The sequence below is a fragment of the Zea mays genome, chromosome 7 (genome assembly GCF_902167145.1).
Source record: "Zea mays cultivar B73 chromosome 7, Zm-B73-REFERENCE-NAM-5.0, whole genome shotgun sequence".
In the NCBI taxonomy this organism is placed as follows: Eukaryota; Viridiplantae; Streptophyta; class Magnoliopsida; order Poales; family Poaceae; genus Zea; species Zea mays.
This window is the reverse complement of record NC_050102.1, coordinates 168,567,065-168,579,938: the sequence shown is the minus strand read 5'-3', so window position 1 is coordinate 168,579,938 and position 12,874 is coordinate 168,567,065. Positions and strand designations below refer to the sequence as shown.

The following is a 12,874-nucleotide window of genomic DNA, read 5'->3' as shown; positions in this document are numbered from 1 at the left end:
CAGGCATGACAACATCTCATCCCTTGCATCTACACGCCAAGCCAAGCGATCGAGGATAACCAGTGGAGGTAGGCTGGGTAGCGATCACACTGTTAATAAATTTGCCAGCTGACCTACCAGGAGTGGCCTCACCAGCTGATAAAAACGAAAAGAGGCGTGGGTGGCCACCATGACCATGAAGACCTACATACGTCGAGGGGCAGGCAACGTGTGCCGGCTGCTGAGGAGGCAAGGCCACAACACCACCTCTCCCTAGGCTCAATCTGGAGCGGAGAAACTCCATCGCTCGAGTCCAAAATCCATGATCCCTCTATGGGACCTTCCCAGATTGCACCGCTGGGACGGTTCAGATGGCATCAGGACAACTTAGACGTGGCCAGACAATCCAAATCTCCCTTACCAGTGCGGATCTGGCAATCCGCCTGTCATGGCAGCAGGGAAGAGAGAGACGGAGGCAGCGCGTCGGTCGTGTGGACCGTGGGGCAGCGGTGGGGGAGAGGCAGGAGAGAGGGGTGACGAATAGGTAGAGAAAGGAGATTGGAGCCGTAGATAGTAGAGAGAGAAAGAGAGGGTGTGTGTTCTAGAGCTATCAATCTATCTATTTCTTCGGGTGGGACAGAGAGCTACGGGTTGATTTCAAACAAATAAAAGAAGTTATTTATAAAAGAATAAAGTAGGACGACCGTTAAAACTTATACTTTAATATAGCGTGTATAGATTATATATATATAAGACAATGAAACATGGTTTATTTTAATATTAAGGTACATGATATACTCCTTAATTGTAATAGTAGAAATTAATAATAATTATATTTTTTTAATAAAACGAGCCGGTCAAACCTAGAATAAAAAATCAAACAAATTATAAATTGAAACAAGTACATTTGTACGTTCTGCATTCCCGTCGTGCCTCTGCCTGTGGTGATAAATACTACTCTCTGCCATAGTGTATGGTGACAGATAAGAACCATTTACAAAGATACAAATAGCTGTCAAAACTACTCTTGTGCTTTTGGCAGAAATACCTATCTACTGACATCAGCAAACAAGTAATCTAAGCGACATGTCTTCTAGACAACTAACAGCAAAGTATCTTGCATCTTACAGTGGCCAACTTTGCAAAATAAATCAATATTGATTGGAATACAGCCGTTAGGCATAACATATCACAACATTATTAGAGATGACGAGATGTTGATTTATTCGGCATTCACAACTTAGGATAACACATCAAAATAAAACAAAGCTCGCATGGTTAATGTCTTTTTTGCGTGTAAGTTGTAAACGTATCTAGAATAGCGATCCATATCCATAGCAAGTGCTGTTTAGGTCTGGTCTGAGCGTAGTCTTACAGTCCATCTCCATGGGAAGCAGACACCTACAAGTTGATCAGCTATCTTGAACCCATAATCTTACAGTCCTATCATTATGAAGGCCACCAGAAGCAATCTTGTTCTCTGTTGGATGGCAGGACACCGAGATGACAGTGTCCGTATGGCCTTCTAATTTCTGAAGGACATTTCTCCCTTGGAGGTCCCATATGTACACGCAGTTGTCTTCTGATCCACTGACAATGTACTTTCCATTCGTAACAGAAAACGCGGACTGTATGCAGTATTGTCTGTTCACATGTCCACTGTATACCTTCAAGAACTTGCCGGTGGCAAAATTGCATAGCTTCTGCAAGGTGCAATAACAAGTTAGGAGCTTGAACGAATTAAACATCTTGTATGCAATAGAAAGCACAACTAAATTAATGTAAAAAAAGAAAGGCACAACTACAATTATGAATAACAGTGTGCTAGCAACTCAGCTATATGACATGGAAGTACGAAACAAAAATGCCACTAACCAGCCTACATGACGCTCAGAGGGTGTATTATTAATGTCCTGTGGTTGCCGTGGATCAAATTAATACCAAGGACAGGTGCACTTCACATATGCATGGGAAAATGTTAAATGTGAACGTATGTTGCAGCGATATTTTTTTTTTGGAAAAAAAAAACTACCAGATAAACTACCCTAAAACTCAATGAGCCTAGAATAATTTTTCTCCCACTACAATGATTCAGACCAGAGACCATGGCAGTTTATAATATCTAATTTTTCCATCCCTGTTGGTGGGCTGGTGGCACATGGACCTTCCATGCCAATAAGACTTAATTTATGACAATTGCAGTCATAATAGTTGTACAAGGAATTTTAATACGAGCACTGCTATAAATACTGCACATCGCAACAATTCCTTCACAACCAGGAGAACAAATGGTTCAAACTTGTGTGGTTATTTCTTATATAAGTCAAAGGGCTCAATGAGTGTAAAAATTATCAAGAGAGAAATATGGCAGGAAACGGCCAAGAAAGCATAAACGAACTAATTTAGCCACGAACCTAAAGAAATGAATTTTAGTTTTTTTTAAAAAAAATAGTGCCTCTATGCAAGAGAAAAGATACACTAAGAAAACCTGTAATATAGAATAAAATAGCATTTTTTTTCTGCTTGCAAACATCAACACCTTAGTTTCAGACAACATAGTTGAGATGAGCTTTCAACTTCTAATTCAGTCAAGAGATATTCATTTGAAACTGGAAGTCAGGACAAAACATCTAGAGTCTGCAGTTACCAATTCAAAATGCGCTGTGTTACTTTGATACCAGGGGTACCTGAAAAATACTATGCTAGAGCTAGATACCATTACCAGGGATTCTGGTTTGCATATCAGAAGATTCCCATCCTAAATGATTAGGAGTAATCTGCAGTTGATAGTGCGTGAGGAAAGACATATCTATGATCTTCTTGTGAACTATATCTATGATCTTCTTGTGAACTATGATTATGGCTAAATCTAGATATTTTCTCATCACAAAGACTTTATACTGTACGAGAAGTTGATCATTAGATGAGTATTATTTTCTCTACAACGGTCGAAAAACGAATTTCATAATGAACGCAACGAACAACAAAGTTCAGAACATAAATGAGTACTATTATGAATCAACAACGAGCTAGTTGGTCATACCAGTGAGTTATCGAGCATGGCAACGAGGATAAACTTGCCATTGGGCGAGAACATGGAGAAGGACACCGCGGGCTTCTTTTCATCGATGACCGTCTTGAGGCAAGCCCCGCTCTTGGCGTCCCAGATCTTGCAGCTCCCGTCATGGCTTCCGGATACAACGATGGATCCGTCCCTAATGAAATGCACGGAGGTGACGGGCTCAGAGTGCGCTTCGATGGCGCGGGTGCACCGGCCGCTCGTGGCGTCCCATATGCGCACGGTACAATCAAATCCTCCGGAAGCGATCTGCGAGCTGGTCTGCGGGTTGAAGTTAGCGCTGAACACGAAGTTGGTGTGCCCCTTGAGCACGCGGACGCAGCGGTCTGCGCCGGAGACGGCGGCTGCCTGGGCGCCACCGGCGAGGACGGGCCGGATGTCCCAGATGCGGATGGTGCGGTCGTCGGAGGCGGAGCAGAGGTAGAACGACTCCGTGGACCAGGACAGGTCGGAAACGCCGTCAGAGTGGCCGCGCAGGACGGCGATTACGGCCAGTGAGGACGGGGAGAGCAGCGCTACCGTTCCGTCGAGGGAGGCTGTCGCGAGGAGGCGCCCGCAGGGGGAGAACCGCACGCAGGAGATCGCCCGGCTATGGGGCGTCGCCTCCCTCACCTGCCTATACGGCCGATATGGCGGCGCCGGCGCCGGCTGCTGCGACATGGTCGGTAACGGCAACCTCTTCACGCGATGGGAAAGTGAATTGGGCCGGATTCACTGCGGCGCTCTATTTGTACTAGCGCATATGCAAGCAGTCAGCTCTATCCGTTAGATCGATCTAACTGTATTCCGGCACCTTGATGATGGTTATCTATATCTAACGGACTTGCACCTTGCATATAAGTCTGCCCAAAACACCGCAGGAACGGTCAAATACGCTACACGGCAGGTATCCGCAGCACCGGCACGCCGCACCGCCTCTCGGAGAATCGAAGCCGAACTGGGCGGCGGGCGTAATGGATCTGCTGAAGCGGGAACTGGAGAAGAAGCGGAAGGCGGCGACGGCCGACTTCGGGGGCAAGAGCTTCGTGCGGCGGTCGGAGCTGGAGCAGAAGCAGCTCCAGAAGCGCCGCGACGAGCACCGCCAGCTCCTCGCCAAGGCCGGCACGTCGGCGCCCTCCGCGAATTCCGCCGCAGCTGCTACCGGTTCCGACCCCAGCAACCTCGACGCCGCAGCTCAGACGGCGGCGGCGAACCCTAACCCTAGCTCCTCCGCCGCCGCCTCCTCCTCGGCGCCCTCCGTCCCGCCCGCCCTCGCGCCGAAGAAGACCGCGCAGGAGGAGGCGCTGCTCTCCGAGGAGCGTCGCATCGACGAGCTCGACCTCCCACGGCACGAGGTGGTGCGGCGCCTCCGCGTGCTGCGCGAGCCCGTCACGCTGTTCGGGGAGGACGACGACGCCCGCCTCGCGCGCTTCAAGCTCGTGCTCAAGTCCGGCGTCATCGACGACATTGACGACATCGACATGACCGAGGGACAGACCAACGACTTCCTCCGCGACATGATCGAGATGCGTAAGCGGCAGAAGGCCGGGAGGGACACCTACGCCAAGGGCAAGAGCAAGCGTGTAGGTGGGGGTGATGGTGGCGACGGGGGTGCTGCTGGAGACAGTGCAGATGATGGGGATGCCAAGGGGAGCGGCGATGATGCTGACGCAGACAAGGACTCCAAGAGGATGAGGACCAAGTTTGAGGAGCTTTGCAATGAAGACAAGATTTTGGTGTTCTTTAAGAAGCTGCTTAATGAGTGGAACCAGGAATTGGATGAGATGACTGAGCTAGAGAAGCGGACAGCAAAGGGGAAGTCCATGGTTGCAACATTCAAGCAGTGTGCACGGTATCTCAGCCCGCTGTTTGAGTTCTGCAGAAAGAAGGTATTGATTCTTATGCAATTTCCATCTGTTGGTTGCTTAAATTGTGCTATTAATTTGATTGCACTTCAAATTGACACAATTATTCAAAACTCTAATCAGTAAACTGAGTAGTTAGTCTGTAACATGGCAAACATTTACGATAGACATGTAACGTGTTACTTTTATTCTGAATACCATGCTTTCTTGAAAGATCATTTCGTTGTACATTTGATGTTATGCTGTTTAAGTATAATAAACACTACTTCTGTATACCTCCCTCTCATGCATGCTAGATTTCTACGAGCCTAGGAGTGCCTAGAGACATAGACATATCGTATTCTGGTTGTCATAGATATTTTATGATAAAAAAAACTTGACTTTTGGGGGGGGGGGGGGGGGGGGGGGAGGGAGAGACAGCCCCCGGGCATCTTTTGTGTTCTTAGTTTTGCATTTGTTCTGTACTAGTGCAGATTCTAATTCTGGCATACTATGTCCCCAAGTTTGTTTTTAAATGGAATTACCTAGTGTATAGGATTGCAATTCAGCTGAGCAATCAACTAAATTCTAGTTCGTCACTGAGATTCAGATTTGATATAACTAATGTTGTCTCACGAATCACGATAGGGCATAGCAAGCTTCTTGGAAATATCATCCCGCTTTCTGCTTGAGGGAAACACTGATGCTCATCTGAATATTGATTATGCTTATACCGTTCACAACTAATGTCATTACAGCCTTTCTTCAAGTTTCTTGGTGCTTCACTGATTCTGATGCATGTATGGCTGGATCCATTTTTAGGTACTTCCTGATGATATCCGTCGAGCGTTGCTTGTTATTGTCGAGTGTTGCATGAAGCGAGATTATTTAGCAGCAATGGACCAATATATCAAGTTGGCAATCGGGAATGCACCATGGCCCATTGGAGTGACTATGGTTGGCATCCACGAGCGTTCTGCCCGAGAGAAGATCTACACAAACAGCGTCGCCCACATCATGAATGACGAGACCACTCGCAAGTACCTTCAGTCAATCAAGAGGCTCATGACGCTTTGCCAGCGGCGTTACCCTGCACTGCCCTCAAAATCAGTGGAGTTCAACAGCCTTGCAAATGGGAGTGACCTGCAGGCGCTTCTATCGGAAGAGAATGGTTCGGGTAAAGCTTCCGAGGAAAGGCTCCGGTTGATGCCAGCATCGAAAGAGTGATGCCTTCGCAGACTAGATTGGATTACAAGTAGAGCTTGAGATGCTTGTGTAATATATACAATACAATCAATTCTGTCTGTTTTTTTTTCTTTTCTGTTTGTGCTGAAGAGAAAAGCAACAGAATTGTGTATGCTAATTAAATCGCTTTACCGCTACATGTGGTCGGGCAAAGTTTTTATTAATATATCAGTCAATTCTGGAGAACCATTTTCTACTATTTATCATGAAGCAGCAGCCATGTTTACCGTATTAATCATTTTTGGTGCTATCCTAGTTGTAATAGTACGGCAACTGACAAGATCTGGAAACCATGCTGCATTGAAATCCATGAATTTATCTCATCTGAAGCTAACAACGTCGATCAGGTTGCAGTTAGTCTGTTTCCCTCTCTTTGCAGCGTGCAAATCTGGAAACCGCGTGCAGCACCACCAGCAGCAGATCCATCAGCCTCCTGTTGAAAATGGACAGGTAAACCCGTTTCGACCAGTACCGTTTTCTATATTTGACCTGATCGTTTCCGTATTTACGGAAAAATATGGAAACAGAACGGAAACAGGAGAGTGTTTATTCTACTCGTTTTTTGCGGGATCCCGTTTTTATCCGGATTGAATCCGTATTTATTCCGTATTTGATAAATATGGGACGAGCCTAATATACATTAGTATATAAACTAAATACTCGTGTCTTTAGATGACAAATTATAGCACAAGTGACCATTGTAATCATCGACTCTTTTCAATGACAAGTGATCTAAAGTCTTGAACAACATCGAATGTAGCTAAATGTACAATATTAGTAACCAAACAACAATAGAATGTTGTCTCCCTATATCTATGTGTGTTATGTTATTGTCATGTCAATCAACCACTAGTCAAACATCAATATCATTTCTATTTGTATTAAATTATGAGTTTCCGTTAGTATTTTCGTTTCCGTTCGTTTTCGCAATTCCATTTATCCCGCTCCCGTTTCTGTTCCCGACTATTCCGAACCCGATTCTGTTTCCGATGATAAAATGCGGATACGGAAACGGGAAAGGGGTTTTTCCGTCCGTTTCGGTCCGTTCTCATCCCTCTCCAGTCTTCTGGATCCTAGGTAAGTGAGCCCATTGCAGTGAAGGAACCAATATGATAGTGTTGGATAATATCATGTGACTCTATCTCTATCTCATTTGCCTTGTTGGATAATATCATGTGACACTATCGCTATCTCCTTTGCCTTATTGGATAAGATCATGTGCACTCAATAAATTGCACACGGATTTCTATTCCATCTGGATTATTTATTTCAGATTATAAATGTCGACTAAAATTGATATTTCTAAGTTTGATGGCAAGATCAGCTTTGCTATTTGGCAGATTCAGATGAAGGTTGTTCTTACTTAGTTATGTGTACGAAAAGCGTTGCAACCACGGCCTGCTGATATGGCTGATGATAAATGGGAAGATCTTGTTGAAAAAGCTTTGTCCGCCTTACAGCTCAGTTTTATCTCCTGATGTTCTGCGTGAAATAATGAATGCAAAATCTGCAGCAGAATTGTAGAAGAAATTGAAGGAGCTATATATGACCAAGAGTCTTGCTAATAAGCTCCGTCTCAAAGAGCGTCTTTATACTATTCGTATGGCGAAAGGTATATCTATTCAGTCATATATTAATGAATTTAATCCAATTATTGTGGACCTTGAGAGACTTGATGTGAAGATAGATGATGAAGAGGAGCGAGCGCGAGAGAGCGAGAGCGGGGCGCGACTGACGAGTGGGGCCGAGCGGGCAGCGAGGGAGGGGAGAGCGCGGCGCGGGCGCAGGGAGATGGGCCGAGAGCGGGGGGCGCGGGCGCGGGCGCGAGAGAGAAAAAAAGAGGGGAGCACGGGCCGGAATCGACCCAGCCGAGAGGGGGGAGGTTTTTCCTTTTTCTTTTCTTCTTCTTTTCTTTTCCTTAATCCCTTTTCTCCTTTATACAAATATTCATTTATATTTTCTAGGTGCCAAAATGAAATACTATGTGTGAAGTGCTACTAGCAATCATGCTTTATGCATATGAGAAATGAAATGCTTATGAGATTAGGTTTTAAGAGAAAGAATAAGGGGGTAGGAGTTTAAGGCTTCTAACCTCGGAACCAAAAACTGGGATGTTACATACAGTCATTGCATAAACGACCCATCCAAAAACTTGCAAGAGCAATATCAGTTATTCGAAAAGTATGCCCAGTCCGAAGAGCTCCACCAGCGAAAGATCAAATCGCAACGAAAACTGAAAGGGAAATACTCTCAATATTTCCTATAATCGATTTTGGTGTTTGACGACCATCACAAACCATGTGGACTAACCAGTTTGCCTAGTTGATCATTTCACAGGTGCATAAGTTCATCTACAACTATTCTAAATCGACTGTCCGGAATACCGTAGATTATTCCGGATAGGCGAAGCTTTTTGGAAAAACACCTACGCGCGGACCGTCCGGGCCCTTGCGGCGGACCGTCTGTGGCACCAAGGTGACCCTTGGACAGGAACACTGCAAAAACTCAAGTCTACACTACGGACTGTACGACGGAGAAGCAAGCACCGTCCGAGACCAAGCGCGGACCGTCCGGTCGGTGAAAACCAGAAAAACCCGAAGGTGACGGGTTCGGTAAAATGTATTTTTAGCGTCCTCGCAGACCGTCCGGGGTGCACGACCGGACCATTCGCGATTGGCTTTATCTGACATCTGACGACGCATTAAATGCTTTATAGTCGTTACTGCTGACCATTGCGATTTTAGTCGTTGATGTGCAGGGGCAGACCGTCCGGACCAGGGGCGCGGACCGTCCGCGGTCGGCAGAAAGGGAGCAATAGCTAGGAAGTGGTTGGGGGCTATAAATATAACCCCAACCACCTCCATTCACTACACCCAAGCACTCCAATCCTTCACATTCAATACAAGAGCTAGCAATCCATTCAAAGTCACAATCAAAGCTTCCAATCTCTCCAAGTTCCACAATTGAGACAAGTGATCATTAGTGATTAGTGACTTGAGAGAGAGAGTGATCTGTGTGTTATTTGACGCTCTTTTTGCTTGGCTTTTGCAATCGTGCTTTCTTCTTCTCCCATTCTTATTCTCAAGTGACCTGTAATCAAAGCAAGAGACACCAAGTGTGTGGTGGTCCTTGCGGGTCTAAGTGACCCGTTGATTAAGGAGAAAGCTCACTCGGTCTAGGTGACCGTTTGAGAGAGGGAAATGGTTGAAAGAGACCCGGTCTTTGTGACCACCTCAACGGGGAGTAGGTTTCCAAGAACCGAACCTCGGTAAAACAAATCAACTTTCTCCCGCCTCACCAAAAAAATCCTTGAAGACCAGATGGGCCGCAACATTTTTACGTATGTTGATGACATAGTCATTGCGAGCAAAAACAAAGAAGACCACTTATCCGACCTCGCAGAAACCTTCGCAAACATGCGCGAAGCACGGCTTCGGCTGAATCCAGAAAAATGCATTTTTGGTGTCCGCCAAGGCAAGATACTTGGCTACCTTGTATCGCACAGAGGAATCTGAAAGGGAAATGTGCCCTTGGGCCATTTCTAAGTATTTTGGTGATTTAGTGTCCAACACAAGTGGCTAAGTGTTAAATGGTGGACAAAGTACAAATCAAGTATAAAGGTATGTTTCTCAGACTTAGTACATTGTTTTAGAGACTAATGTATTGTGTCTAAGTGCTGGAAACAGGAAAAATCAAGGTGAAATTAAAGATGGCTTTGTTCAGCCAAAGTCAGCTCTGTCTGGGTGCACCGGACTGTCCGGTGGTGCACCGGACAGTGTCCGGTGCGCCAGGCTGGCTCAGGCGAACTTGCTGCTCTCGGGAAGTGATTAACGGCGTATGGCTATAATTCACCGGACTATCTGGTGTGCACCGGACTGTCCGGTGAGCCAACGGTCGGCCGCGCGATCCGCGTGAGACACGTGGTCGAGCCAACGGTCGGAAGGGGGCACCGGACTGTTCGGTGTGCACCGGACAGTGTCCGGTGTGCCAACGGCTCCAAAGCGCCAACGGTCGGCTTCGCAAAATAAGGAAAGAAATCCGCACCGGACAGTGTCCGGTGGCGCACCGGACAGTGTCCGCTGGCGCACCGGACTGTCCGGTGCGCCAGGCGTCAGAAGGCAAGAATTGCCTTCCTGGAATGCACTCAACGGCTCCTAGCTGCCTTGGGACTATAAAAGGGACCCCTAGGCGCATGGAGGATAACATCAAGTATTTTCTAAGCATTCCTAAGCACCAAGACTTTGATTCCGCGCATTTGATTCTTTGCAATATCAATTAGAACTCCATTTGAGTTGTGAACTCGCTGAGTTGTGTTGTCAGCTCTTGTTGCGACTTGTGTGCGTTGGTACTGTGATTTCGTGTCTTGTGTGCGTTGCTGATCCCTCCCTTACTCCGTGCTTCTTTGTGAACATCAAAGTGTAAGGGCGAGAGGCTCCAAGTTGTGGAGATTCCTCGCAAACGGGATATAGTAAAGCAAAGCAAAACACCATGGTATTCAAGTGGGTCTTTGGACCGCTTGAGAGGGGTTGATTGCAACCCTCGTCCGTTGGGACGCCACAACATGGACTAGGCAAGTGTTGAACTTGGCCGAACCACGGGATAAATGAAAGGGAAATGTGCCCTTGGGCCATTTCTAAGTATTTTGGTGATTGAGTGCCAACACAAGTGCTTTTGTGTTGATCTATGCAATATGGTGGACAAAGTGCAAATCATGTCAAAAGGTATGTTTCTAGACTTAGTACATTATTTTAGGGACTAATGTGTTGTGTCTAAGTGCTGGAAACAGGAAAAATCGAATTGGAAATGAGATGGCTTTGTTCAGCCAAGTCTGCTCAGTCTGGGAGCATCGGACTGTCCGGTGGTGCACCGGACAGTGTCCGGTGCGCTAGGCTGGCTCGAGCGAACTGGCCGCTCTCGGGAATTAACCGGCGACGTACGACTATAATTCACCGGACTGTCCGGTGTGCACCGGACTGTCCGGTGAGCCATCGGTCGGCCGGGCCAACGGTCGGCCGCGCGATCTGCGCGGGACACGTGGCCGAGCCAACGGCTAGAAGGGGGCACCGGACTCTCCGGTGTGCACCGGACATGTCCGGTGCGCCAACGGCTCTCTGGCTGCCAACAGTCGGCTGCGCCAGCTAAGGAAAGAAATCGGGCACCGGACAGTGTCCGGTGTGCACCGGACTGTCCGGTGCGCCAGACGACAGAAGGCAAGAATTGCCTTCTCAGATTGCTCTCAACGGCTCCTAGCTGCCTTGGGGCTATAAAAGGGACCCCTAGGAGCATGGAGGAGATCAAGCAAGCATACTTAAAGCAATCCTAAGCACCGAGACTTCGATTCCACGCATTTGTTTCTTCGTGATAACATCTAGAGCTCTAGTTGAGTTGTGAACTCATTGGGTTGTGTTGCGAGCTCTTGTTGCGACTTGTGTGTGTGTCATTGCTCTGATTTTGAGTCTTGTGTGCGTTGCTTGTTCCTCCCTTACTCCGTATTTCTTTTGTGAACTTTAATTGTAAGGGCGAGAGGCTCCAAGTTGTGGAGATTCCTCGCAAACGGGATATTGAAAGGCAAAGCAAAACACCGTGGTATTCAAGTTGGTCTTTGGACCGCTTGAGAGGGGTTGATTGGAACCCTCGTCCGTTGGGCGCCACAACGTGGAGTAGGCAAGCGTTGGTCTTGGCCGAACCACGGGATAAACCACCGTGTCATCTCTGTGATTGATTTCTTGTGATATTGTGTTTTGTTGAGACTCCTCTCTAGCCACTTGGTGATTATTGTGCTAACACTCAACCAAGTTTTGTGGCTTAAGTTTCAAGCCTTACAGGATCACCTATTCACCCCCCCCCCTCTAGGTGCTCTCAATTGGTATCAGAGCCGTTCTCTTCAAGAAGGGACTAATCGCCCGAAGAGATGGATCCTAAGGGAAAGGGGATGGTGTTCAACAACAACGAGAAGGAGTCTATCTTCAACGAGCCGAAGGATGACAAGCCTACCGACTCGGGCTCGAGCCACAAGCGCAAGGACGGGAAGAAGAAGAAGACAAGGCGCATCAAGGAGATCGTCTACTACGACAGCGACGAATCTTCCTCTTCCCAAAAGGACGACGACGACTACGAGAAAAAGAAAACGGTCAACTCGAACTTTTCTTTTGATTACTCTCGTATTCCGCAAAGTACAAATGCTCATTTATTATCCATTCCACTTGGTAAACCTCCTCATTTTGATGGAGAGGACTACGGATTTTGGAGTCACAAAATGCGTAGTCATTTGTTCTCTCTCCATCCAAGCATATGGGAGATAGTTGAGAATGGAATGCATTTTGATAGTAGTGATAGTCCCATGTTTATTAATGAGCAAATTCATAAAAATGCACAAGCTACTACTGTTCTTCTAGCCTCATTGTGCAGGGATGAATACCACAAAGTGAGCGGCTTGGATAACGCCAAGCAAATCTGGGACACCCTCAAGATCTCTCATGAGGGGAATGACGTCACAATGCTCACCAAGATGGAGTTGGTGGAGGGCGAACTCGGGAGGTTCGCTATGATAAGGGGAGAAGAGCCAACCCAAACGTACAACCGGCTCAAGACCCTTGTCAACAAGATAAGAAGCTATGGAAGCACGCGATGGACGGACCACGACATCGTCCGCCTAATGCTAAGGTCTTTTACTGTCCTTGATCCTCATCTTGTAAACAATATTCGTGAGAATCCTAGGTACACCAAGATGACGCCCGAGGAGATACTT

The 12,874-nt window shown here is 46.9% G+C and overlaps 2 protein-coding genes across 3 annotated transcripts; one reads left to right on the top strand and one right to left on the bottom strand.

The window, feature by feature from the left end:
* Positions 1 to 1,120: 1,120 nt before the first annotated feature.
* Positions 1,121 to 3,868, bottom strand: LOC100216826 (uncharacterized). 2 transcript variants are annotated; one of them, NM_001143221.2, is made up of 2 exons: positions 3,023 to 3,868; positions 1,121 to 1,682 (listed from the first exon to the last, which is right to left on the bottom strand). In NM_001143221.2, the coding sequence occupies exons 1-2, from the start codon at positions 3,716 to 3,718 to the stop codon at positions 1,392 to 1,394; spliced, it is 987 nt and encodes a 328-aa protein (NP_001136693.2). In that variant the 5' UTR covers positions 3,719 to 3,868; the 3' UTR covers positions 1,121 to 1,391. The 2 variants fall into 2 exon arrangements, with proteins under 2 accessions (NP_001136693.2, XP_023156233.1); XM_023300465.2 differs by having other exon boundaries at positions 1,122 to 1,679; positions 3,023 to 3,832.
* Positions 3,869 to 3,912: 44 nt separating this feature from the next.
* Positions 3,913 to 6,308, top strand: LOC100282048 (uncharacterized). Its single transcript, NM_001154961.2, has 2 exons — positions 3,913 to 4,926; positions 5,704 to 6,308. The coding sequence occupies exons 1-2, from the start codon at positions 4,012 to 4,014 to the stop codon at positions 6,106 to 6,108; spliced, it is 1,320 nt and encodes a 439-aa protein (NP_001148433.2). The 5' UTR covers positions 3,913 to 4,011; the 3' UTR covers positions 6,109 to 6,308.
* Positions 6,309 to 12,874: the final 6,566 nt, after the last annotated feature.